We start from the raw sequence: 24,667 nt of genomic DNA on the forward strand, positions 1-24,667 counted from the left end.
ATGTTTCGGCTCATAATCAGGTATAGAAAAAAAAGTTTGAAAAACAAACAATCTCCTTTCTATCTGCCTCAATCCGATCAATAGAAGCAGATATATTCAAGAAAACCCAACTAAAAAATAAAAATTTTATTATTTCAGCTTAACGATTTTTTGCATTATAAAATGACAGCTCATGAATTAAAATACAATTTTCGTATCTAGAATATTCAAAATAATAATCATGAATGACTTTTATCACTTTTCCGTGTAGAATTCAAATTTAATGGCTAAATTTGACATGTTTTCTTTGATATATAAGCCAACGATTTTCAATTGAAGGCATCAAATATTTCACTTCTTTGTATTTGATTAATCAAGTAAACAAGCAACATGAATATCAAATTTGTATTAATTGTAGTGACAGCTGTGATTGCATGTAATGTAATCGCTCATCCAATTGCGGTAATTATTTTTTCATTAATTAATAAAATCTGAAACATTCCTAAAAATGATAAATATTTTGTTTTCACAGTCTTGTGACGACGGCTCATCAGGATCTGCCGCTGCATCTGGAGCAGCATCTTCAGGTGGATCTGGATCAGGTGGATGTGGAGGATCGGGTGGAGCATCTGCATCATCCGGTGGCTCAAGTTCATCCGCTGGAGCGGGTGGTGCATCCGGATCATCAGGTGGATCAAGCTCGTCAGCTGCTGGAGGATCGGCATCAGGCTCATCTGGTGGATCTAGTTCATCCGCTGGAGCCGGTGGTGCTTCTGGATCCTCTGGTGGCTCAAGCTCTACCGCTGCTGGTGGATCGGCTTCAGGATCATCAAACGGATCTAGCTCATCAGCTGGTTCAGGGTCTGCATCAGGCTCATCTGGTGGATCTAGTTCATCCGCTGGAGCGGGTGGTGCTTCTGGATCGTCAGGTGGCTCAAGCTCTACCGCTGCTGGTGGATCAGCTTCAGGATCATCAAATGGATCTAGCTCGTCAGCTGGATCTGGATCCGCATCTGGCTCATCTGGAGACTCTAGTTCATCCGCAGGATCGTGTGGTGCTTCTGGATCCTCAGGTGGCTCAAGCTCTACCGCTGCAGGTGGATCGGCTTCAGGATCATCAAATGGATCTAGCTCATCAGCTGGTTCAGGCTCTGCATCAGGCTCATCTGGTGGATCTAGTTCATCCGCTGGAGCGGGTGGTGCTTCTGGATCATCGGGTGGCTCAAGCTCTACCGCTGCTGGTGGATCGGCTTCAGGATCATCAAATGGATCTAGCTCGTCAGCTGGATCAGGCTCTGCATCTGGCTCATCTGGAGACTCCAGTTCATCCGCAGGATCATGTGGTGCTTCTGGATCCTCAGGTGGCTCAAGCTCTACCGCTGCTGGTGGATCGGCTTCAGGATCATCAAATGGATCTAGCTCATCAGCTGGTTCAGGCTCTGCTTCAGGCTCATCTGGTGGATCGAGTTCATCCGCTGGAGCGGGAGGTGCTTCTGGATCCTCAGGTGGCTCAAGCTCTACCGCTGCTGGTGGATCAGCTTCAGGATCATCAAACGGATCTAGCTCATCAGCTGGTTCAGGCTCTGCATCAGGTTCATCTGGTGGATCTAGTTCATCCGCTGGAGCGAGTGGTGCTTCTGGATCATCGGGTGGCTCAAGCTCTACCGCTGCTGGTGGATCGGCTTCAGGATCATCAAATGGATCTAGCTCGTCAGCTGGATCTGGCTCTGCATCTGGCTCATCTGGAGACTCCAGTTCATCCGCAGGATCGTGTGGTGCTTCTGGATCCTCAGGTGGCTCAAGTTCTACCGCTGCTGGTGGATCGGCTTCAGGATCATCAAATGGATCTAGCTCATCAGCTGGTTCAGGTTCTGCATCAGGTTCATCTGGTGGATCTAGTTCATCAGCTGGAGCGGGTGGTGCTTCTGGATCCTCAGGTGGCTCAAGCTCTACCGCTGCTGGTGGATCAGCTTCAGGATCATCGAATGGATCTAGCTCGTCAGCTGGATCTGGCTCTGCATCTGGCTCATCTGAAGACTCCAGTTCATCCGCAGGATCGTGTGGTGCTTCTGGATCCTCAGGTGGCTCAAGTTCTACCGCTGCTGGTGGATCGGCTTCAGGATCATCAAATGGATCTAGCTCGTCAGCTGGATCAGGTTCTGCTTCAGGTTCTTCTGGTGACTCAAGTTCTTCAGCTGGATCTGGTTCAGCTTCAGGTTCATCAGGTGGATCAAGTTCAGCAGCTGGTTCAGGCGCCGCTTCTGGTGCTTCTAATGGATCTGTCTCAGCAGCTGGATCAGGCTCTGCATCTGGCTCTTCAGGTGGATCAACTTCATCTGTTAGCTCAAACTCTGCATCCAGTTCGTCGGGTGGATCAAGTTCTTCTGTAGGTGGTTCATCTGGTGGTTCTTGTGATGATTCTGGATCATCTGGCTCAGGTTCTGCTTCTGGATCAGGATCGGCATCTGGTAGTGGTTCTGCAGCTGGATCAGGTGCTGCTTCTGGAGGTGGATCAGCGGCTGGATCTGGTGCTGCTTCTGCAGGTGGTTCCGCAGCTGGATCTGGTGCTGCTTCTGGAAGCGGATCAGCTGCTGCATCGGGTGCAGCCTCAGGATCCGGTGGATGTTAATTATAAATTCAATACTCTTTTTAATATATTAAAACAATATTAGCAAATCAAAATTGAATTTTTTTTTGAGTCAACCAAATTGAATAAAATATCGTTCGATATATAGATTGATTAAAGTGACAATCTGCTGAGCGAACATGATCGCCGTTCGAGTTAGAGCGAATATTTAGATTTTCCCCATTTTTTTCCCCAAAAAATAGATAGAAATACATCAAATATTGCACTGGAATATCTGAGTTATATCAAATAGCTAATGAAATGAAGCCACCCTTAGCAGCAAATCACAAGAAAGAATTTAAACCTGTTAAAATTTTCAAAGAGTCTCAAAATAAATAATAATCACATGTCGTTCGCATTCCAGAAAAGCTTCCTCAGTGTTTGATTAATTTTATATAAAAAAGGTTGGTCAAAATATTCGTAGAAATATTCGTTTGGTAAAAAAAAATCAAAAAAATAATTAAAAAAAAAAAAAATTATCGATATTTAAAAAATTAAATATATATTTATTGATAACTATCTTATTCATTTTATATTCTTAATTTATAAAAGATTTTTTTTTTTTTAAGTAAAATTAACTCACGTTCAAATTTTATAAATACTAAAATTGCCATAAACTTAATCGTTTACGGGATACGTTAATTTCCCCGATCATAGACTTTGAATAGACCGGTGAAAAAAGTTCTCTTGGATTTCTAAAGCAATAAAACCTTTATTTTTCCAGACTGTACGACTTAATAATAAAGCCCTTTTTTGTTGTTGTGTAATTTCTTGTTTGTGGTGCTCTCCATGTGAAAATTGATCACATTTCTGATTGGTTAAGTTTTGTATTTATTTAGTAAAAATACAAAAAAAAAAAGCAGTTGTGAATGGAACGATTAAAGCCATGGATAAAAAAAGGAATGCAGAAATAATCCATTCAAACTTAATTAGAGGCATTGCAGAGACTCTGCATCTCATTAAAGTGTAAATAAAGTTTAAAAAATTAGTATCTTGCTATTCTTGCAAAATTATGTGGTCAAACAACCATTAGTTTTCCAATTTCCAATGTTACGTCAATTTCTGCCACGAAGGTGCAGATCTACAATTATACAGTTTAACAGTGCAAAATTCTATAGGCTCAAAGATTTTCCTTATAAAATTGTATATCCGCTCATAAAAATTAATAAATTAAATAATTAAAAAAAACCAAAACCCGACTGCGTCAAATAAAATCTGAAAAGAAAGAAACAAGTCCAGTAGTTACATAGCAACTTTGACAGTCCAGTTGTTACATAGTAACTTTAACAGGGGTGCATTGTTGGAAAGATTTCAGGCGATCTAGATTTTAATGCCCCTCTGTCTGTCAAAGGCGAGGAGGTCTAAATTTCAAATGGGATCCCGACTTTGTAACACCTCATTTGAAAGGGCATCAAATTCGCTATTCAGCCATCATAAAAAAAAAAAAAAATCGATCGATTGATTCTGATCTCTTGACCCAATTTGATTATTGTTTTGAGTGAAAACACGTCGATGTAGATATCGACAGGGATATCGAAGTTCAAAAATGGTATCTAGATAATTTTAAATTTCTACTAAACAGTAGTTGCCTTCTAAATCTTCAGACTTTGATACTCGAAAAATAATATCTACATTTCTCATAAATGTTTTATAACTCTTGGAATTGTGGTCGTTATCGCACATTACCGTTCTAACTTGTTTCCTAGTACGCACGTTAAACCAAAAAAGTGCTTCAAATTAAACGAAACCAAAAACCGACCATTTTCATCTAGGTTACATAGAAAACTAAAATTTTTTCAATCAATTCAGTTTGTCATTAATGTTGAGAAAATGCAAAATTATTTATACATATATATAATATATAATATATATATATATATATATATATATATATATATATATATATATATATATATATATATATATATATATATATATAATCAAAACTTAATGTTTTATCACTTAAAAAAATCAGTTGTATATATAATATTAAAATTTTTATTTTATGTCATAATAAATATCCTCATCAAACCAAACGTGATGTACGCACATATTGGATTGACTACTAAATCAGATGTATGTCTTTTTTAAACTAATACTACTATTTATTCATACAGTAAAAACTAAAATAGATGTACAATTAAATTCTTTAAAGAATCAAACATGTACGACTCAGTACTTGATTTTAAAAAAGAAAATAAAATTAAGACCTAAAATTTTCAGAAAAAGATCTTGTAAATAAAAGAAGTAAGCGATACAGTTATAATGTACCAAGGTATGTACAAAGGAATATAGTTTCTACCGAGAGTCCCACGACATCTGTCGTTTTTCTAATTTCTTTTCTGTACGAGTTCTAACAGAATTTATCTTAATACGCAAGTATCTTTATAATCTGTCAAAAAAATTGTAGCGAAGGTAAACATCAAACGTTACAAATAATAATTTAGGTGAATCTTATTTTACTAATTTGATTCACTGGCAGCAGCAATTAATCTCTAAATTTCATAAAATGGTTATAATTATTGGCTATTATATTAATGGCTATTATTAACAGTTTGGTATTCGTTGTGTGCGTAGTCATGGTAGGGACAATAAAAACGATGCCAGCGCTTCCAGTGAAAAGTTTTGGCGATAAAGGACGCTGTTATGACTAATTTGCAATTCTTTATATCGTAATGTTATAGAAAATGTCAAATTAAAATTATTACCAAACACTTATTAATTAAACTTAATGCATTAAAAATTGTGAAAATAAGAAATCAAATTGCACAAATATTATTCTTCAAATGTAAATTATCATAATTATTGATTTAAATTTGTGAGACAATAATATATATGCATCCATACAATTCTATAATTAAAGTAGTGTATAATATTAAAAAAAAAAAAAAAAAGAAGTAGTGTATCGTTACCATGGAAACGCCTCCAATAAAACTCACGCACGGTGCGAATAGAAAAATGTCAACTGTGAAATCAGTTACCTTTAGTGAAATAATTTAGAAAAGTAACTCGACCCGTGAGGAATTCTGTAGTGCGGTAGCCGTGGGTAAAAACATTCTAGAGAAATAACAAATAAGTGATAATTTACTTTCTTTTTATTTATAAGCAATTTTATTACAGATATGATATACAAATTACATTATGAACAAAATTAAATCTTGATATTATTTCTCCAGCCTATTTTTTCCATAAGGGGGCATTGTTAGACCGTGAGTTTACTTTTCGCCATAAGCCAGCACGATAAGTGCTAAAATGAGGGGTAAATTATAGAATTTGACATAGGAATAAGATATTGCATGGACAGGAAAGATAAGACTAGAGAAATACTATATAAGAATATCGACCTTTAATTTCTAATTCATCCAGCCTGCAAAAAAAACCGTCGGTTTCAAAAGATATTTACAATCGTAAGATATTAGAATTAGTCTTCACCAAATAATATTTACTAGGCATGTTGACTAAAGTTTTTTAAGACCTCAGGTGAAGAGGCAGAATTTCTTATTGCACGGGCAGAAAAGTGAAGTTATTTTTTAAAATCTTTATAAGTACGTAAAATATGTTCATTTAAAATTCCTAATTAAACAAAGAGGAAGGTATAGGTTAGTGACGTCATTGTCCAATATCACCATAGAGATACATATAAAATACATACAAAACTTTGTTTTGCTATAAGGAAATGGGCAACAATCTTTGAATCCTTATGACTTCTTTGGTTTTTAATCAATTTAATTTCACTTTGAAATCTTGTCATGATATCAAGTCTATTAAACCTTTCCTCGATGATAAAAGTGACATTAAGACAAATTTTTCATTTTATAAAAGTATGCATAGTTTGGATAAGGAAAGGTTGAAGCATTCGTTCTTCAGTGATTTCACTACTTCTGAAACCAGAATATTACCTCAAGAGTTATCACTTTTTTCGTTGATTCAAGTACGTATAAGCTACACCAGCCCATCACGTCTATTTAAATTAATTTTTGTTGTTACGTTGAGAATCGTTAACAGGCTGGGATAACAGGTACAACAAAGAGAACGGTAAGTAAATGTATGAATTTATTATATTTCGAATAAACTTTAGCTAAATAGTTTATAAAAACATTAATTTTTGGCTTAACGATTTCCATTATTATGTAAGAACAATTGAGTTATTTCATGAATTCTTATCTAAATTATTTAAAAATAATTATCAGTTAGTTTATGCCTTTTCCATGTTGAATACAAATTTAACAACGAAAAATTACACGATTTATTTAATATAAAAGCTTACAAATGTTTGAATGAAGACATAAACCATTTCAATTCCTTGTATTTGGTTTTAAAGTAAACAATCAACATGAACATCAAATTTGTATTAATTGTTGTGACAGCTGTGATTGCATGCAATGTGATTGCTCATCCAATTGCGGTAATGATTTTGTTATGCCTTATTGAAATATAAATTTTTTATCTATCGTTTATTTTGTATTAACAGTCCTGTGATGACGGATCCTCTGGATCTGCCGCTGCATCTGGAGCAGCATCATCAGGAGGAGGTTCAGCAGCTGGATCTGGAGCAGCTTCTGGAGGTGGATCAGCAGCTGGTTCAGGTGCAGCATCAGGAGGTGGATCAGCAGCTGGATCAGGTGCAGCTTCAGGTGGAGGGTCATCATCTGGATCTGGATCAGCTTCTTCTGGAGGCTCCGGATCGGGTGGTTGTGGAGGATCTGGTGGTGGATCTGCATCGTCCGGTGGTTCTAGTTCATCCGTAAGTGGTGGTTCGGCATCAGCATCATCCGGAGGTTCAAGCTCATCCGCTGGAGCGGGTGGTGCTTCTGGATCCTCAGGCGGCTCAAGCTCTACCGCTGCTGGTGGATCGGCTTCAGGATCATCAAATGGATCTAGCTCATCAGCTGGTTCAGGCTCTGCTTCAGGCTCATCTGGTGGATCAAGTTCATCCGCTGGAGCGGGAGGTGCTTCTGGATCCTCAGGTGGCTCAAGCTCTACCGCTGCTGGTGGATCGGCTTCAGGATCATCAAACGGATCTAGCTCATCAGCTGGTTCAGGCTCTGCATCAGGTTCATCTGGTGGATCTAGTTCATCCGCTGGAGCGAGTGGTGCTTCTGGATCATCGGGTGGCTCAAGCTCTACCGCTGCTGGTGGATCGGCTTCAGGATCATCAAATGGATCTAGCTCATCAGCTGGATCAGGCTCTGCATCTGGCTCATCTGGAGACTCCAGTTCATCCGCAGGATCATGTGGTGCTTCTGGATCCTCAGGTGGCTCAAGCTCTACCGCTGCTGGTGGATCGGCTTCAGGATCATCAAATGGATCTAGCTCGTCAGCTGGATCTGGCTCTGCATCTGGCTCATCTGGAGACTCCAGTTCATCCGCAGGATCGTGTGGTGCTTCTGGATCCTCAGGTGGCTCAAGTTCTACCGCTGCTGGTGGATCGGCTTCAGGATCATCAAATGGATCTAGCTCGTCAGCTGGATCAGGTTCTGCTTCAGGTTCTTCTGGTGACTCAAGTTCTTCAGCTGGATCTGGTTCAGCTTCAGGTTCATCAGGTGGATCAAGTTCAGCAGCTGGTTCAGGCGCCGCTTCTGGTGCTTCTAATGGATCTGTCTCAGCAGCTGGATCAGGCTCTGCATCTGGCTCTTCAGGTGGATCATCTTCATCTGTTAGTTCAAACTCTGCATCTAGTTCTTCGGGTGGATCAAGCTCATCTGTAGGTGGTTCATCTGGTGGTTCTTGTGACGATTCTGGATCATCTGGCTCAGGCTCGGCTTCTGGATCAGGATCCGCGTCGGGTAGTGGTTCAGCAGCTTCATCAGGTGCTGCTTCTGGAGGAGGATCAGCAGCGGGATCTGGTGCTGCTTCGGGAGGTGGATCTGCAGCTGGATCAGGTGCTGCTTCTGGAGGTGGTTCAGCAGCAGGATCAGGAGCAGCAGCGGGAGGTGGATCAGCAGCTGGCTCTGGAGCTGCCTCTGGAGGTGGATCTGCAGCTGGATCAGGTGCAGCATCAGGAGGTGGATCAGCCGCAGCATCAGGTGCTGCATCGGGAGGTGGATCCGCAGCTGGTTCCGGAGCTGCTTCTGGAGGTGGATCAGCATCAGGATCTGGTGCAGCATCAGGAGGTGGATCAGCTTCTGGCTCAGGAGCAGCCTCTGGCAGTGGATCATCATCTGGTTCGGGATCTGCATCTGGGTCAGGAGGATGTGACGAATCGGGATCCAGTGGTTCCAGCTCATCTGCTGGTTCAGGCTCTGCATCAGGATCGTCAGGTGGATCTAGCTCAGCTGCCGGATCAGGTGCTGCTTCATCTGGGTCGGGTGGGTCAACTTCAGCCGCCGGATCAGGTTCTGCATCTGGTTCATCGGGTGGTTCCACATCAACTGTAAGCTCGGGTTCTGCTTCCAGTTCATCCGGTGGATCAAGTTCTTCAGTTGGTAGTGGATCAGATGACTCTTGTGTTTGTTAAATCTCGATGAAAATGATTATTTACATATTATATTCATTATAAAACAATATATAAAATCTTATAATAAAGCAAAGCCTATTAAAAAATGAAATCAAATTTTTTTCTTTTTCTTTCACCTAAATACTGTAAAAGATCAAGGTATTACTTTTTTTCTTCTTTTTATTCTTGATGAACAAGGAAAAAGTGCTATCAAAGATGTACATTGTTGTGGCTTTAATATTTTTATAAATTGAATTACTTACGTCAAAATTAATTAAAATATATTTATTAACTTTAAATCCGTAATCGAACTCCGAAAAGTGGAGAACATCGCATTTTCAGCGATACTTTGAATAAAATATCTCGATAGGTTATACATGTTTTTCTTACAAATCGTTTTCTTAGCTGGAAAATGGTATCTCGATATGCTTACGGCAAAAAATATACAAATTCCTTTAAATTTAAAATAAATATATCTATTAGGAATTTAAAATAAATATATCTATTAGGATTAGGTAAATACGCTTTAAAATTAATATTAGTTTGTTAGACTATTGTACCCAATACTGACAAGCGCACGTTCGATAACAAGTTTTCTACAAGATAGTTGGAGGTGGCTTTATCTGTTCTAAATGGTCTACATTTCTAAACGACCATTAACATTCTTGTCGAACTTTTTCAATTTGTGTACATCCAGTACATTTGATGGCAAGAGTGAATAGTTGAAGGTTAATATTAAAATTATGTAAAGAATACCTTTTTTTCGTAATCCTTATAATAAAAAAGTTTTTGATATGTGACCAACTTAAGTAGACACCCTGTATAAAATATCTTCCCTGAATTTTTTTGTTAAGTATTAAGGAGTATAATTCTTAAAAAGTAGAAATATATTGAAATAGAAATATGTTAACATAATGGTGTTTAAAAGAAGGTTTATGTATTTAGGAAAATTCTGCAGTAGTAAAATAAAGAGAAGAGTTGATTTATTTTATATTGGACCTTAAAAACAAAAAAAAAAGCGGAAAGGATAAAACTTCCAACTGGAACTTCCAAGTGGAAAGGATAATAAAATATCAAATTTTTTTTTCATTTTTCCATGACGTTAAAACTATATAAATGAGAAGTGATACTAGTGATAATTATACAATTTTTCATTCAGTAGAAAAAAAAGCTAGACCGATTTTGCTAAAAATTTAATCAGGTCTAAGTTACATAATTATGCGTTAAATGAAACTCATGGTCCCATGTCAATATCATCATTTGTTCTCGAGATATGCGAGACGAAAATTAAATCCGAATCGGACCCATTACAATAACTATCCCACTAGGAAGTTAATAAATAATATCACATATGTATATATGGATTATTATTTATCCTTTTTGTTTGTTAGGTCCAACATAAAATAAACCAACTCTATAATTATTTTTATGACATCCCAGGTACAACATAGCACCGTAGTATTTATTATATGTTTAGAGTACTCATCATGATAATCTGTGTATCTTCAAAGAAAAAATGGTAACTGTAAAAAAAATTTAATTGTAAAAAAATGTTTCACTTAAAAAAAAAAAAGATATGATATTAATTTTGGGTGTGATTTTTATAGCCATATTTTCATCTCATATCATTAATTGTATCTAATAAAACTCCATAAATTGAAATCATCATAGTCTTTACATGTTCAATACTTTATATTTTTTTTTACTCTTTGTGAATACAAGCGAGATATTTGATGATGAAATGGCCTCACACGTTGACCTTAAATATATAAATTATAGTTCAATAAAATTGTCGTTTTAATATTCTTTCATGATCATCATATCTGACAATAAAATATAAGATTATTCTACTTAACAGTAACATCAAAAAAATAAAAACTATTTAAATTCTTTCAATTTTAAATAAAACGATTTCAAATGTTAGTATTTACCTTCAAAAAAAACTTAATGGCCCGAAAGCTAGTAATGTATTCGAGGGTCATTTTAAGATAAGGCTGAATTTCGGATAATTGTTTCCTTATTGATGAGCTAATATCGGGATGTTGTATGTCTTGCACTCGAGATTGGTTGCGCTAAATAACACTCGATACGGTCTAGTCAAGCAAGCGAGTTTCTAACAAATTTAAGTTACATCGTTCAGTTATGAAACTAAATTATTATTAAAATTAATGCAACTTTAAAATGATTTGAAAATGTTTTTCTTAACTATATTTGTTTAATGCATCGCGATTTTAAATTTAATCATATTCCATATTGCTAAAAGGATCAAAAGACGATCTATACAAAACTGTACTTACAAAAATTGTTTAAACCATCTATAAACACAATTTCTCTAGGGTGCAAAATGTTATAAGCTATTATACCATTATGACAATCAAATATTTTTATGGAGGTCCTAATTGTGAGCTATAGCTAATAAAAAAAAATTGATCTTGAGTACCCATCACTCTCCCGAGACTGTTTGTCTAATCATCAAAGTAACCGATTTCCGCATTTTTGAGTCAAAATTATTCAAGAAAGAGTCAAAAAATGGACTGATATTCTGCAATCATCTTGAGAAACTTTGAAAAAATCGAAAAAATCACAAATAAATTATATCTGAAAATTTGATGAAACTTTGTATGTAAGGACATTTTGAACCAAAAATAAAAAAATCTGGTCCCTTTAACAAGCGGTGGAAAGGTTTTTGAGGTATCACCTAAAGTTCTGAGCAAAATGTTTCATTTCGGATCGATTCTGGAGCTATTTAAAAAACTACATATTCACTCCTACGAAATAAGTTTCTAAAAGTTAATACACTGAGTTAAGCTTTGTAGCCCCGTAAAACCTGACGCTCCAGGCGGTCGCTCCTGCCTCCTAAAACCGGCGCTGCATGTAGGTTAAGTTTTATTCGGAAAATACATTTATCAGGTTCATTTAACGATTTTGTCGTCTTCTTGTCAAATGAATTTGATTTTATGATTTATTGATTAAAGCACTGGTCAAATAAACCTAATTTCTGTATTTTTTTAGTCAAAATTTCCCCAGAAAATTTTCTAAAGTTTTTTTTCCATTGAAAAAATCGAAAAAAGAACAGCAAATTTTTTTCCGGAAACGGTTTAAGCTTAGTAGGAAGGGCAATTTTGAACGGAAAAATTGAATGAATAGTTTTTAAAATATCTGTCTTTCCATTTTTTTACTTCCAACTTATTAAAAAATGTTGGCAATTAAAAATTTTCGCTTTTTCAATTTTCTAATAGGGTTCTCATGGAAATCGGAGTAGTTTTTTTCTATGTTGATTTGAATTCCTTCGCAGAATGCTTTTTCAAAGCTTTGAAAAAATTTTGTTTGTTTCACTTCCTACTAGTTTGTATGACCGATGAAAGTAAAGTATTTTGACAACAAAATGTTAATAATATTTAATGAATTATAGCCCAATAAATTAAAAATTATTCAATAAAAATAATAGTCCAATAATATTATTGAATATAATGTCACCTTTATTAATAAAAAGTATATAAAATATGGCGAATTGCAACACTCGAACAACAGAGTATCACACTAAATTATAAAATTATGATTCTTCGATTACAAAATATTTGATAACATATACAATATAAATATATATTTTTATAATATTATTTATGACATATTAGATGACATGTTATAGAAATTGAAAATATAATTTTATTAATTTTTTTTTTCATTTTCGTACACATAAAGACGACACAATGTTGTAATATAAATATCGTATGTAGGTAATGTAGGTAATAGCGATATAATTATGTAGCAATAATAACAATTTACTTACAACAAATTAAATATTATATTTTATATATTATAAAATGACAAAAGAATAAACTTTACACACACGGACGTAGTGTAAATTGCGCGAGTTTTTTATGACAATAAGTCGATCAGAATCTTTGGGAGTAATAAACGATTGTATACCGATTACGCATCTAGTAGACAATATTAATTAGTAAATAAGAAATATTAGTAAATAAGAAGACAAAATAAAGTAACGATAAATATACATAATTTTTAGTATTTCAGGCCTTTGGAGCATGCATTTTTTTCCTCGATTCGATGTCAATTATGGAGCATATATTGACTTCATAATAAAATAAAAGAGAAAACAGTACACGTTACTTTAAAACAAAGATTATATAAATTGTAGCATTGCCAAAGAAACGGTAAAATGAAATTCTCGGGGAAACAGTTAAAGTAGACATCTTAGAAAGACCTTATCTTGAATAATTGAAAATGAAAAGGTCAAAAAACAAATACTGACGACTGTAGACGTTCTATAGGTTCAACCGAAGAAAAAAATATCTTTTTCCTACTTTATCTTTTCACACCACCTAATTTTGCTCCTTTTTATCTTTTTGAAATTTTACCTTTGGGTGAGGTTATTACTATATGAAGGAGCAGGGAGTTCTTGCAAGTAAAATTATGAGGTTAATGTTTTAAGGATAATAGGGTTTAGAGAAGAATGAAAAGTACCTATTTCATTATAATGTAACTATTTTACAAATTCTGATTTTGTTCAAACTAAGAAAACTGGAAAAGAAAGTTAGTTAGTTAAAAGTTATTAAAGTCACATGTCTGAATTTGGCGGCGACGATTGTACCTCACGATCATGCGTATTGATTCTGTGCTACTTCGTTGAATCTGTCAACGACTTAGCATGATAACGTAATCTTATGCGCTTTGTGATTGTTTGTTGAGTTGTTTTCATTTTGTAATTATCAGATATTAAAGAACAAAATTTATTTGTTTCTCGTAAGTACTTCATGCAATAATTACTTATTTTACATAATAACATCGATTTAAGTGCTGTAGATATACATACTATGGTGATTATGGCCGTGAGGTAAAATTAGCGCCGCTGAATGTGAAGTGCTGAACGTATAAGGACCCACTCAAAACCGACAGTTAACAGTTAACTCTACTTCGTTCCAGTATTCTTGGTAAACTATATTTTATTTAGTCACTGTAACACCTATTAACAACCTTTGTCACTATCACCGAAGACTCATAGTTGTGTTTCAAAAGAAAAAAAGAATTACTGAGCTAGTTTTTCGTGATTCAATTTTTTATAATAAGTACGCGTGCGTGGTATGATAATTCTAGTTGGACTTAAAGGAAATATTATCAAATCTTTGAAATGATCGAAATTGATTAAAGTTTAAAAATTTACTTTACACAAAATTCGCGTAATTTACTTTGTCACATATTTGCAATATAAGTAATGTACCTACCTGTGTAAACGGAAGCAATCTGGCGAGAAATTATATATTATAAAATCACATAATAAAATCTGTTTAATGTATTTTCTAAGCAGTAAGTTTTAAATCGACATGCAATAATATAATTCATTTTTACTAAATAATATTATAATACATTCTACTTACTTCTTTTGAATTATTGCATAAAATGAAATATTAATAAAGTGGTTTGTGTCACTGCCAATTTAAGCTTACGCACCTTTAAATAGATAAATGTCTTTAATTTCGTAACAATAAAAAAAGATTCTGGTCGCGGGACCCCGGTTAGGAACGAAGTTCCCTATAAAAATTGTACAAAAACAAATGCAATCGTAAAATATTTACTTATATACAATTTTTTTAACTTACTTTTGTAAATCTGTTAAAAGTTCGTGTTCTATAATAACTAAAAATAATATAAAGTAGATGAACATTGATTCTCATGGATATGGCACACATACACACACCCAAAGCATATGTCACACGGCTACGTGATTTTGAAAGTTTACTCAACATGCCAAGCCAAGTGAAGGAACTTCGTTCCAAAAAGCATATTTTTGCACTGAATTTTTTATAATGGAGAGAGGTAGAGGAAATCTTTAACTTTTTTAATTTAAAAAAATAGAATAGATTCCAAAACCGAATAGGACATTCGATTTTCGCCGAATCTATACAGGTTTCCAAAATATATTTCAAAAAGTCTAACAACTAAATCCCATGTGCCAACATCCAGCTAGTATAAATAATAATGTGACTTAAGCTTGTTCTCACTATTTAGCATCTCTTGAATTTTTTTGGTAATTTTCCGAGAAACCAGTCGGAGTTTCTCCTAGTGTTTCACTTGTTGGGATTCATAGATTTTAATATCAAGGAATGAAACCATATGACGTATAAAAAAAACGCGAATTTAACCGTATATACGGGTAAAATCTTACAAAAAATGTCAAAGATTTAAAACGAATTGAAAAAGTTTGCATGATTTTACAAGTATCCAATGATACTAACTAATTTTATGTACTCAATTATTGGAGTAACACTGTGAATTACAAAACAAAAAACTCGTTCAATTATGTTAAGTAAGTTTAAAATTATGCGACGACTGTGATTATCAGACTTACAAACTATTTCTCTCGCAATAATGCATACACATATACATATCTTGGTTGTTATATTTATGTATTAGTTGAAAAGTTAAGCAAAAGATTGTTATCAAAAAAACTGTTTTTGTAAGTAGATATACACTGAGAAACAGTAAAAACAATGCGATGTGATTAGTTAAAACTTCAAAATGACATACATCCTCTAAAAATTATTACCTACTCTTATGCATATATTACATGTGTAAAATGGCATTCAGTTGAAAAAACATCGTTTTATAAAAGCAATTTAGCTACACTGTGTGCTAAAAGTTTGATTCAAATCAAAGTAATTCAGCAAAAAGTAAAAAAAAAAAACACAAATGAAAAATTATACGAAGAAATAAACCCGTCAAAGACATGACGTCAAAAGTTTTGTTTTTCTGAAAGTTTGGTAGAACAAAATTTCGGGCGTTCCCTCAAAAACTTCTATAAGTTATTGGATAAAAACTTTTTTTATCAAGTGTCCATTTATGAAAAATTTGATCCCATTTGAAGTTAATCATAATGTAGAAAGAGAATTTTCATTTCCAAATTTATTTCAGAAAAAATACTTCCTAACCAAAATAATACTAACAATAATAATATAAAAGCCCAACTCACGTCCACTGCCTGGCAAAATTTTGTTCATTCATTTTGACCTGAGCTTGCTGAAATCCGATGAAAGCGTATACGTTTAATCCTGTCCTTCTTACTTTTGGAATATTCATATTTTGAAGTAAGATGGTTTATTGTGGTGCCAAACGCATGATACTGAAATGTCGCAAATAACCATTTTGTATTACTCGAAAATGAAAAAATTATAATTTTTTAGTTAACACGCCTAGGTAATTTAATCCCAACATAAATTTTATATTGGAGATACCCTATTAAGAGAGGAAAGGAGATAGCATTTTCTTTTTTTTTTAAAGTTAATTATGGAGAAGATTAAAAGGAATAGATTAGGGAATGTTCTTATAAACTTAAAGTAACATTTGTGTAGCGGGGAGAACTTGAAAAGTAAGCTCATATATTGTGCATGCTACGATATTTATGAAGTTTTCTGAATGAACAAGCTCTCATTCATATGGGATACAAAATTTTTTTGTTTCCTGGCAAAAAATTTTGTTAGTAGAAAATTTAATAATAAATTTTTAACAAGAATTTCCTTACTTCTTAGTAATTTTGTATAGAATTCAATGTGAAGATGACGATCTTGGTCTTTTTTTGTACCAATTCATTCGCTTGTTGTTCATCGTTCATTTGTTTCACATACTTTATGTTTGATGATATATTACAATTGTAGGTAGTTGTTATTTTAAACGTTAAAATACAAGCAATGTAAGTTTTCTTCTTCAGTGCAAAAAGATGTGATCTAGGACACGTGTGATCGTGCCCGTCGAATTGTCGCCGAACATATGTTTTCAGGAGTGGAATATACAAATGTACACGAACAGACATTGACATCCACCACACAGCTACAGTTCGGAGAGTTAGTTGCTTGTATTGTATAATATGTAGAGTAATATCTACCTCTAAGTACGTCTAATCTGATAAACATTGAATGTCTTTGAATTTATATACCTAGTTGATTAAATAAAAAAAAATTAGATTATACATCTTTTACCAAAAGAATAAGTTTTTTACATTTGCTAGTTGTTTATTTTTACCATTCAGTATGCATTTCAAAATAAGAAACTTAAGTTAGTTTGATCACACACAAAAAATCTTACGAAATCTTCAAAACTTGAACTTTTAAGTAATTGAAGAGAATTTACCAAAAATAACATGAGATAATTGCAAATACAAGGGAAATTAACAAAATTTAAAAAACTCCAGACAATTTTTTCGGTTAAAAAACCCTAAACTCGCACTTGAAACATATCTAAGAACACTCTCCATAAAATTGCCTTTTTCCTTAAAGCCTTTTCCAAATTGAGCCGATACGTACGGAACCTTAAAAACCAAAAAAAATTAAAATCGGTTCTTCCGTTAAGGCGCTACGATGCCACAGACAGACACACATACATACATAGACACAGACACAGACACATAGCGGTCAAACTTTCAACACCACTTTTTTTTTAGTTCGGGGGTTAAAAAATGAAATTTGAATTCACCTAGCATGGAAGACCCATCGGAACATGGCAATTTTTTAAATGATTTCCAGTGAAGACTCATGACAAAAAACTAACATTTGGAAAAATATTAAATTTCGAATCAATAAAAAAAATAAATTATTCATTGTTTCGTTTTCATAAATTAAATTAAATATTACATTTAGAGTCATTAACGTTGGCGGTAACAATACCTGTCGTAATAATTACACTATGTGAAATAAATGTCTTTAATGATTTAAGTTATTCAGGTGAAGTTAGAGTCTTTAGAGGGACTTGACAAAAAAAATGTCAATTTAGAAGACGTAAAAAAGAATTTAAAAAATATGAATATCTGCAAAAAAAATTTTTAAATAGGTACAAGGTAAATTTATAAAATTGAAAAAACCCTGACAAATGTTTCGGGTACGGACTCTAAACTCGTTTTTGAAACATATCTAAGAACACCCTCCATTAAATTTATTTTTTCTTTAAGTTTTTTTAATACTGAGCCGATTTGGAAGATCATCGAAAATGTTTAATTTTCACGGATACGGAGCCCTTAATTCGCACTAGAAGAATAGCTTAGATCACTCTCCATTAAATTACCTTTCAAACAAAACCAAAAAATGAAAATCGGTTCAACCGTTGACGCACTACGATGCCACAGACACACAGACAGACACACACACATAGCAGGCAAACAGCTCCTTTTTTGTTCGGGGGTTAAAAATGAAAAAAACCGACTACAGTGGTCAATAAGCCATGCAGCTGGAGACTTTTAAGTCTCAGTGTACAGGGTAGAAAGGGTATAAAAAGTAAAAATTATAGTTTTAGATAGACTATAGGCCTTTTGCGGTTCATTAAAAAATGGAGTTGGTTGTTTTTAAAAAATTTTTTGAACAGTATTTGTACTAAAAATTTACATGCGTAAAATATACACGGTTCCAAGACTTTCCATTATGTCACAAAATACCTACTTATTTCGAACAACAGTACACAGTAGTTGACTTAAACAGATAACGTGATTTTTCTCTTGTTTTTATGGTGTTTAACACTATTAATGTTATTTTAATAGTACCTACATTTATGAAAGTATGAAAGAATTGGCAGACAATTTTACACACATAATTAATACAATTTATGAAATGATTCTTTTAAAAGCCTCAATAAATGTTTCATTAATAAAATAATAATAAATTAAAAAATATTATATTTTTTTGTGTGATAATAAGATTGTGTATATTCATTTGCTGGTGCATATTTACATGTGTTCCGTCATATTTTACGTGTAATAATAATCACCTCTCATATATGACCTTATCACCTTCTCATATTTTATCAAAAAAATATCTCTCCTACAGCAACAAAAAGCATGATCAACTAATAAATCATGATATTATATTTGCTTATACAATATATATAGTTTTGGTGTAAATGTAAAAAAAAAATTAATAAATCTTTTTTTAAATTATATTAATAAATTAGTCCGAAATTGAACTGGGTTGTTTGGACATATTTGTTTTAATAAGATATTTTTAAAGGAAGAAATTTTTTTGAGGCTATTACTACTTTTGTATTTGTCGAGGGTAGGATGTACATACATAGTATGAGGTCATCTTTCAAGTGAAAGATATTTAGTACTATATTCCTGGTGAATGAAATGAGTCGAAAGATATATGCTTGATTAATGTTGGGAAATATTGAAATTTTGTTATTGAATGGGTTGAAATGTTCAATAGTTACAACATAAAAACTTCATTTATCAAAATATTGAAAATTTTATGTTGTAAATGTGTAATCGGTTAAATTAATATATTGCAGTAAGGCAAGTAAAAATATAATGTTCACAATCCAGAGACAATGAATAAAAGAAAATCAACCCTAACAGACCCTCACTCATTGTTACTGTAAATTGTGTCAAGAATGGGTGACTGCATATTCCCAGCTGAGGTAGTTGTTTGAATGAAATACTATATCATTCAAAATCGGGAGGTTTCTTCTTGGAAATATAGTACTTATCATTGAAAAATATTTGTTGCATTTTTATTTAGCATAAAATTTAAAAACAAAATGAAAGACGCCTAAATTAATAGATTAACGAATTATACCCCCAAAAACGTTAATAAATTCTGAAATTGAGTAATTTTAATACTTTGTGCTTCAAAATATGAAATTAAGATTAGCGAAGACGACATTCTTGAGTTCTACGCATAGGTATTGTCTATCTGAAAAAGTGTTCAAAAAAAAATTTGAAATAATTTTAATTTTAGTGATATGATTATTATTAATGATATCTCTATTAAGTTTATATTGTTTCGTACAATTTATACAGAATGTTTGCAAAACAACGGTAACTTTACATTTAGCAGTCAGTAGTCAAGTACAATATTTCGGAATATCTATGATAGAAGAAAGATACGAGTCGCACCACATTTCAAATTTTTTTTTAATATTTAAGGGGCTTAACACTTTCCAATGCTTATAAAAGGTATCTTAAAAATTACCGAAAAAAGTATCGAAAAGACAGGCTACAAAATAGATCGACAGGATACTTACATACAAAAGCATAATATACCAATAAGTGAAATTTACTAGAACGCAAGTCAAACTTTTATAAACGTTACATAACAGTATATTTGATTAGTTTCTGGAAACCACCTCTGATGGTTTTTATAGAGCCCGTAAAAAGTGTTTATTTTTAATTATTTTACGTATTTAAAAAAAAAAAAAATTACATAAATCTAAATATACTCGATTTAAGTAATCATCAATGAGGAATTGGTAAAAAAGATTCTGGGGAAGTATGAGAACTATAGCTAATTGTAGACTTATTTCTTGGCTGTATATACCTGAACCGAAAGTTAAATTATATTGGCTTTACTCTTCCTGGAGCAACTTTTATGTTTAACAATTTAATATTTAGTCACAACGGCAGCTATTTCAAACTATTTTCAGGCACAGAACAGTTTTTTTAAATAAATAAATCTTTTTGTTGTTGTTGTTGTCATATTACGGCAGATAGAATTTAAAACCCCAAATTTATGTAAAAATTTATTACTTTAGTGTGACTTTTTTCGATCGTCCAGGATCGCTAGCTAGTTATTACATACCTATGGGTATTTGAATTTAAAAAATTTTGCTTCTGAAAGATCTTATAGACTTTGCGTGAATCTCCTTTACCATACAAATAATACAAGGTCATTGATACCTTTTTTTCAAACCAATTTTGTATTATCACACCCTGGACTCTGAACTTGTGTATACTGTATATCAAAAGATTTACATTATAATACCTTTACGAGTACATATAGCAATCATTTTAATTATATCTAGAGCCGATTATAATTTTTTTCTTGTTGTAAATTAAAATAACATTGTTCTTGTTACCTATATTAAATGTACTACGTTATTGCTTATATTTTTGTTTTTGTTTTTTTGTAATGATCCATATTATAGTTTTGTTTTACAACATGACGAAGATTAAAATGAATTCACTTTACAGAAGAAAAAAAACAAGTCACGATTTAATTTTTGTTTTTGTTAAACAATAAAAACTATAACAGTAAGTTCAGTGGAAAGATTCATGTCTTTCAGGGTTCTGTTTCTGAATATTCAATTTTTTAAATATCGATTTGAATAAGAAAAAAATATTAAATACTAATTTTGTGTGTAATTTAGAAGTAGGGAATATTTATGTATTTTTTTTATATTTTTAATTCATTGTTTACACATTAATTTTTAATTTTAATTTCATGAATATTTCCTATTACTGATCTATAGAACTTAAAAATCGTAGAGTCTCAATAACACCTAAGGACTGTACTCACACAATTTTTCGACTTGTTGCAAATAAGTCTGAAGAATATATCTTTATATCTACATAAACTCCAAATCTGTTTTCTTTTCATAATTTTACTGTCTTTGTTACTGTATTTTTCGAATACGATCATTATAGCATATCCTGATGTGTCGGGTTCTTAAATCAAATTACAGAATGACTACAGCAATGTAGCTAATAAATTGACAAAAATAATAAATCAAGAAGATTAAGAATTTGTATTTTGCATTTGTATATCAGAATGTCTATGTCATGATACGAACTTTCACGCCCAATAACACTCCTAACAAACGTTAAACAATATTTTATTTATTTCTCGATATTTCATCTGGGGTCCATTTAATGTTTACTTTAAAGATAGATAGATAGCTACATCATATTTGTGTGCACACTGAAATTCACTTATTAAAATCCATAAAATTTATAAGAAAATTAAAGCGACCACTTACAATAAAACTTCTACTTACCCAGATTTCTTACCCAAAAATTCGACGCTGACTAGAGATACCCCTCTCCCATAGTTGTAAGCGTGTATGTGCCGAAGAAATAATGAATTATTTCTTCAAAATAAAACACGATAAAATTTTTAATTTTTAAGCGTCTATCAAGTGAGTAATGAATGGATTGTCTGCATTTTCTGACGATGTAACCAATAAGTAAATATTGGGCAAGAAAAAGCTTGATCGTAGGACTACTAAAACTATAGTTTTTATATTTCCATAGATACAAAAACTAATTGGCTGACAATGGCAACATTGTCTTAATTCTTCCTTGAGCAACTCTAATAAACATACAAGGGAAATTTATAAAATTAAAAACCCCCGACAAATTTTTCGGCTACGGAACCTTAAGCTCGCATTTGAAACCTATCTATAAAAACTCTTCACTAAATTGCCTGTTTCCTGTAAACCTTTTCCTAAATTGAGTCGTTTTGAAAGATGTTAGCCATTTTTTAGTTTTTTCGGATACGGAACCCTAAATTCGCACTTGGAACATAGCTAAAAACACTCTTCATTAAATTTCCTTTCAATAAAAGTCAAAAAAATCAAAATCGGTTCATCTATTTAGGCGCTACGATGCCACAGGCAGACAGACACACATACAGAGCGGTCAAACTTATAACACTCCTTTTTTTAGGAGGTTAAAAACATTGTATGTCTATTGCTTAGTTGTGACTTCACTCGTTTTACTGGATACCTCATATTACAAATCCCGTTTTGATGGGTTTTTTAAATCGAGTATTTTACGTTTTTTATTTTTGAAGAAAAATATTAAATAATTAAAAGTAAACGATTTAAATAGACTCTACATATACCATCTAATAATCTGAGATAGTTTCCAAGAACCAGTAAAATATTCGGAAAATTATGTTATAATAAAGTCAATGAGTTAATGGACTGCCTTACGTTGATAATATCGATAGCATAATGATAAGACAATAATAACAAAGAATTCATATTCTATATGGTTAGACTTACACACACAGTTTAGATTATTTTATTGTTTATGGTGTGTTATATAATTTAATAAGAACAATGTTAACGATAACCGAGAGAAAAAAACCAAAACACTAGAATAAACAATAATAGTAATTGGAGGAGTTAAACCACACCATATATGGTTGTGAAGTTCAACAGAGATATCATGCAATGATGATGAACACAAATATTTCATAATAAGGAAAATATTTATACTGTACGTTTAACTGAAATTGTAAAAAAGATTTATTTGTTTTAAACTATAATATTTTCTAGGTATTATTTGATAATATCATAGATGTAACGAACACAAAAGTGTGGTTAATTAAAGTAACTACGATAGCTGGGAAAAAAGGGTGGGAAATCATGCTACTGCACGGTGCGCTATGATAAATATACAACGGAAACGCAACGAATTGCACAAGTTTTAAATTTTATGAATATTTGATGATTTTTTGGTGGCTATTAATAACTTAGAGAACCGACCTACCTAGAAATAAAAATTATAAATGAATAATATAGAACTTCATATCTGTAAAACTTGTTACGATTCCCTGTTGCAGAAAAATGTCAGAATATCATTGAGGTACAGCTTTAGTATCGTAATGAAACAGAAAAAAATGACACCTTAGTCTTGCAATGACGATCCTTGCCAGGGCTGGATTAATGCATGGGCACGATTGGGCACATGCCCAGGGTCCAGAGTTCCTTAAAATAAAAAGGGGCCCCTCAATTGTTTAATCTGGCCCTGGCGATTTCCTTCGTGCGGAAGGACGTCAAGACGAAATCCACCTTCGTCGATAAAGTTTTTTATATTATTAATTTTTGTTATTTAAAAAATACATAAATTATAGCAAAAGGAACAATTAATGCATGGGCACGATTGGACACATTCCCAGGGTCCAGGTTTCCTTAAAATAAAAAGGGGCCCCTCAATTGTTTAATCTGGCTCTGGTGATTTCCTTCGTGCGGAAGGACGTCAAGACGAAATCCACCTTCGTCAATAAAGTTTTTTATATTATTAATTTTTGTAATTTAAAAAACACATAAATTATAGCAAAAGGAACTAAATAAAAATAATAATAAAATACAGCTATATTTTAATACAAATAAAAACTGTTATTTAAGTTTGAGACGCTGAAGTTTAAAATAAAATTATTATTAAAGTTTGAAACGCGCAAGTTTTCGAGAATGACACTCAATTCAGAAGCAACGGAGATTATTTTCTACGATGATCATCCAAAAACAACTCTGTAATGTATGATGAATTTTGTAAATATAATCTGAGATCTTTTTTATCTCAGTTCATAGCCTATATTACGAGGACATAATAAATAAACTAGTAGAACAGTCATAAATAAGTGAATTTGGCAAGCAAAGTGTGCAAAGCAAAACGACAAGAGAGAAAGAAAGTTAAATTTTAATAATGTCCATAAAGATGGTGTGGATCATATATAATCCGTATTCGAACATTACTTCAAATTGAAATTTAATATTGACAAATACATTTTTTGTATAACTCGACGATGTGAGAACTATATTTGTCAAACGTGAAGCATGGTAATATATTTTTCAATTTATGATAATAGTTGAATTTCAAAATTATTACATGTATTCAATATCATTTCGATATTATCTTATTAGTTTATATCCAATTTCAACTAGTTTTATTTAAAGCATTTTAGACTAAGAAGAAAAATAAAATTAACTGATTCTAATTTTTTATTTAAAATGCATATTTGAGTACGGTTGAACCATAATGATCCAAGTTATCTTTTTATATTTATTGGAAAATAAGAAAGTCTTAACGAACAAAAATGAAATGAGTTGATAAGAAAATTTTTATT

The 24,667-nt window shown here is 32.6% G+C and overlaps 2 protein-coding genes across 2 annotated transcripts; both read left to right on the plus strand.

Annotated features, from left to right (window-relative positions):
• Positions 1-324: 324 nt before the first annotated feature.
• Positions 325-2,661, plus strand: LOC123297695 (uncharacterized transmembrane protein DDB_G0289901-like). Its single transcript, XM_044879451.1, has 2 exons — positions 325-441; positions 512-2,661. Exons 1-2 carry the CDS (start codon positions 370-372, stop codon positions 2,606-2,608), a joined length of 2,169 nt encoding a protein of 722 aa, XP_044735386.1. The 5' UTR covers positions 325-369; the 3' UTR covers positions 2,609-2,661.
• Positions 2,662-6,893: 4,232 nt separating this feature from the next.
• On the plus strand, positions 6,894-9,153 carry LOC123297793 (fibroin heavy chain-like). The gene is made up of 2 exons (XM_044879579.1): positions 6,894-7,010; positions 7,077-9,153. Exons 1-2 carry the CDS (start codon positions 6,939-6,941, stop codon positions 9,060-9,062), a joined length of 2,058 nt encoding a protein of 685 aa, XP_044735514.1. The 5' UTR covers positions 6,894-6,938; the 3' UTR covers positions 9,063-9,153.
• The last annotated feature ends 15,514 nt before the right edge of the window (positions 9,154-24,667 follow it).

This window comes from Chrysoperla carnea, chromosome 4 (assembly GCF_905475395.1).
Source record: "Chrysoperla carnea chromosome 4, inChrCarn1.1, whole genome shotgun sequence".
NCBI lineage: Eukaryota > Metazoa > Arthropoda > Insecta > Neuroptera > Chrysopidae > Chrysoperla > Chrysoperla carnea.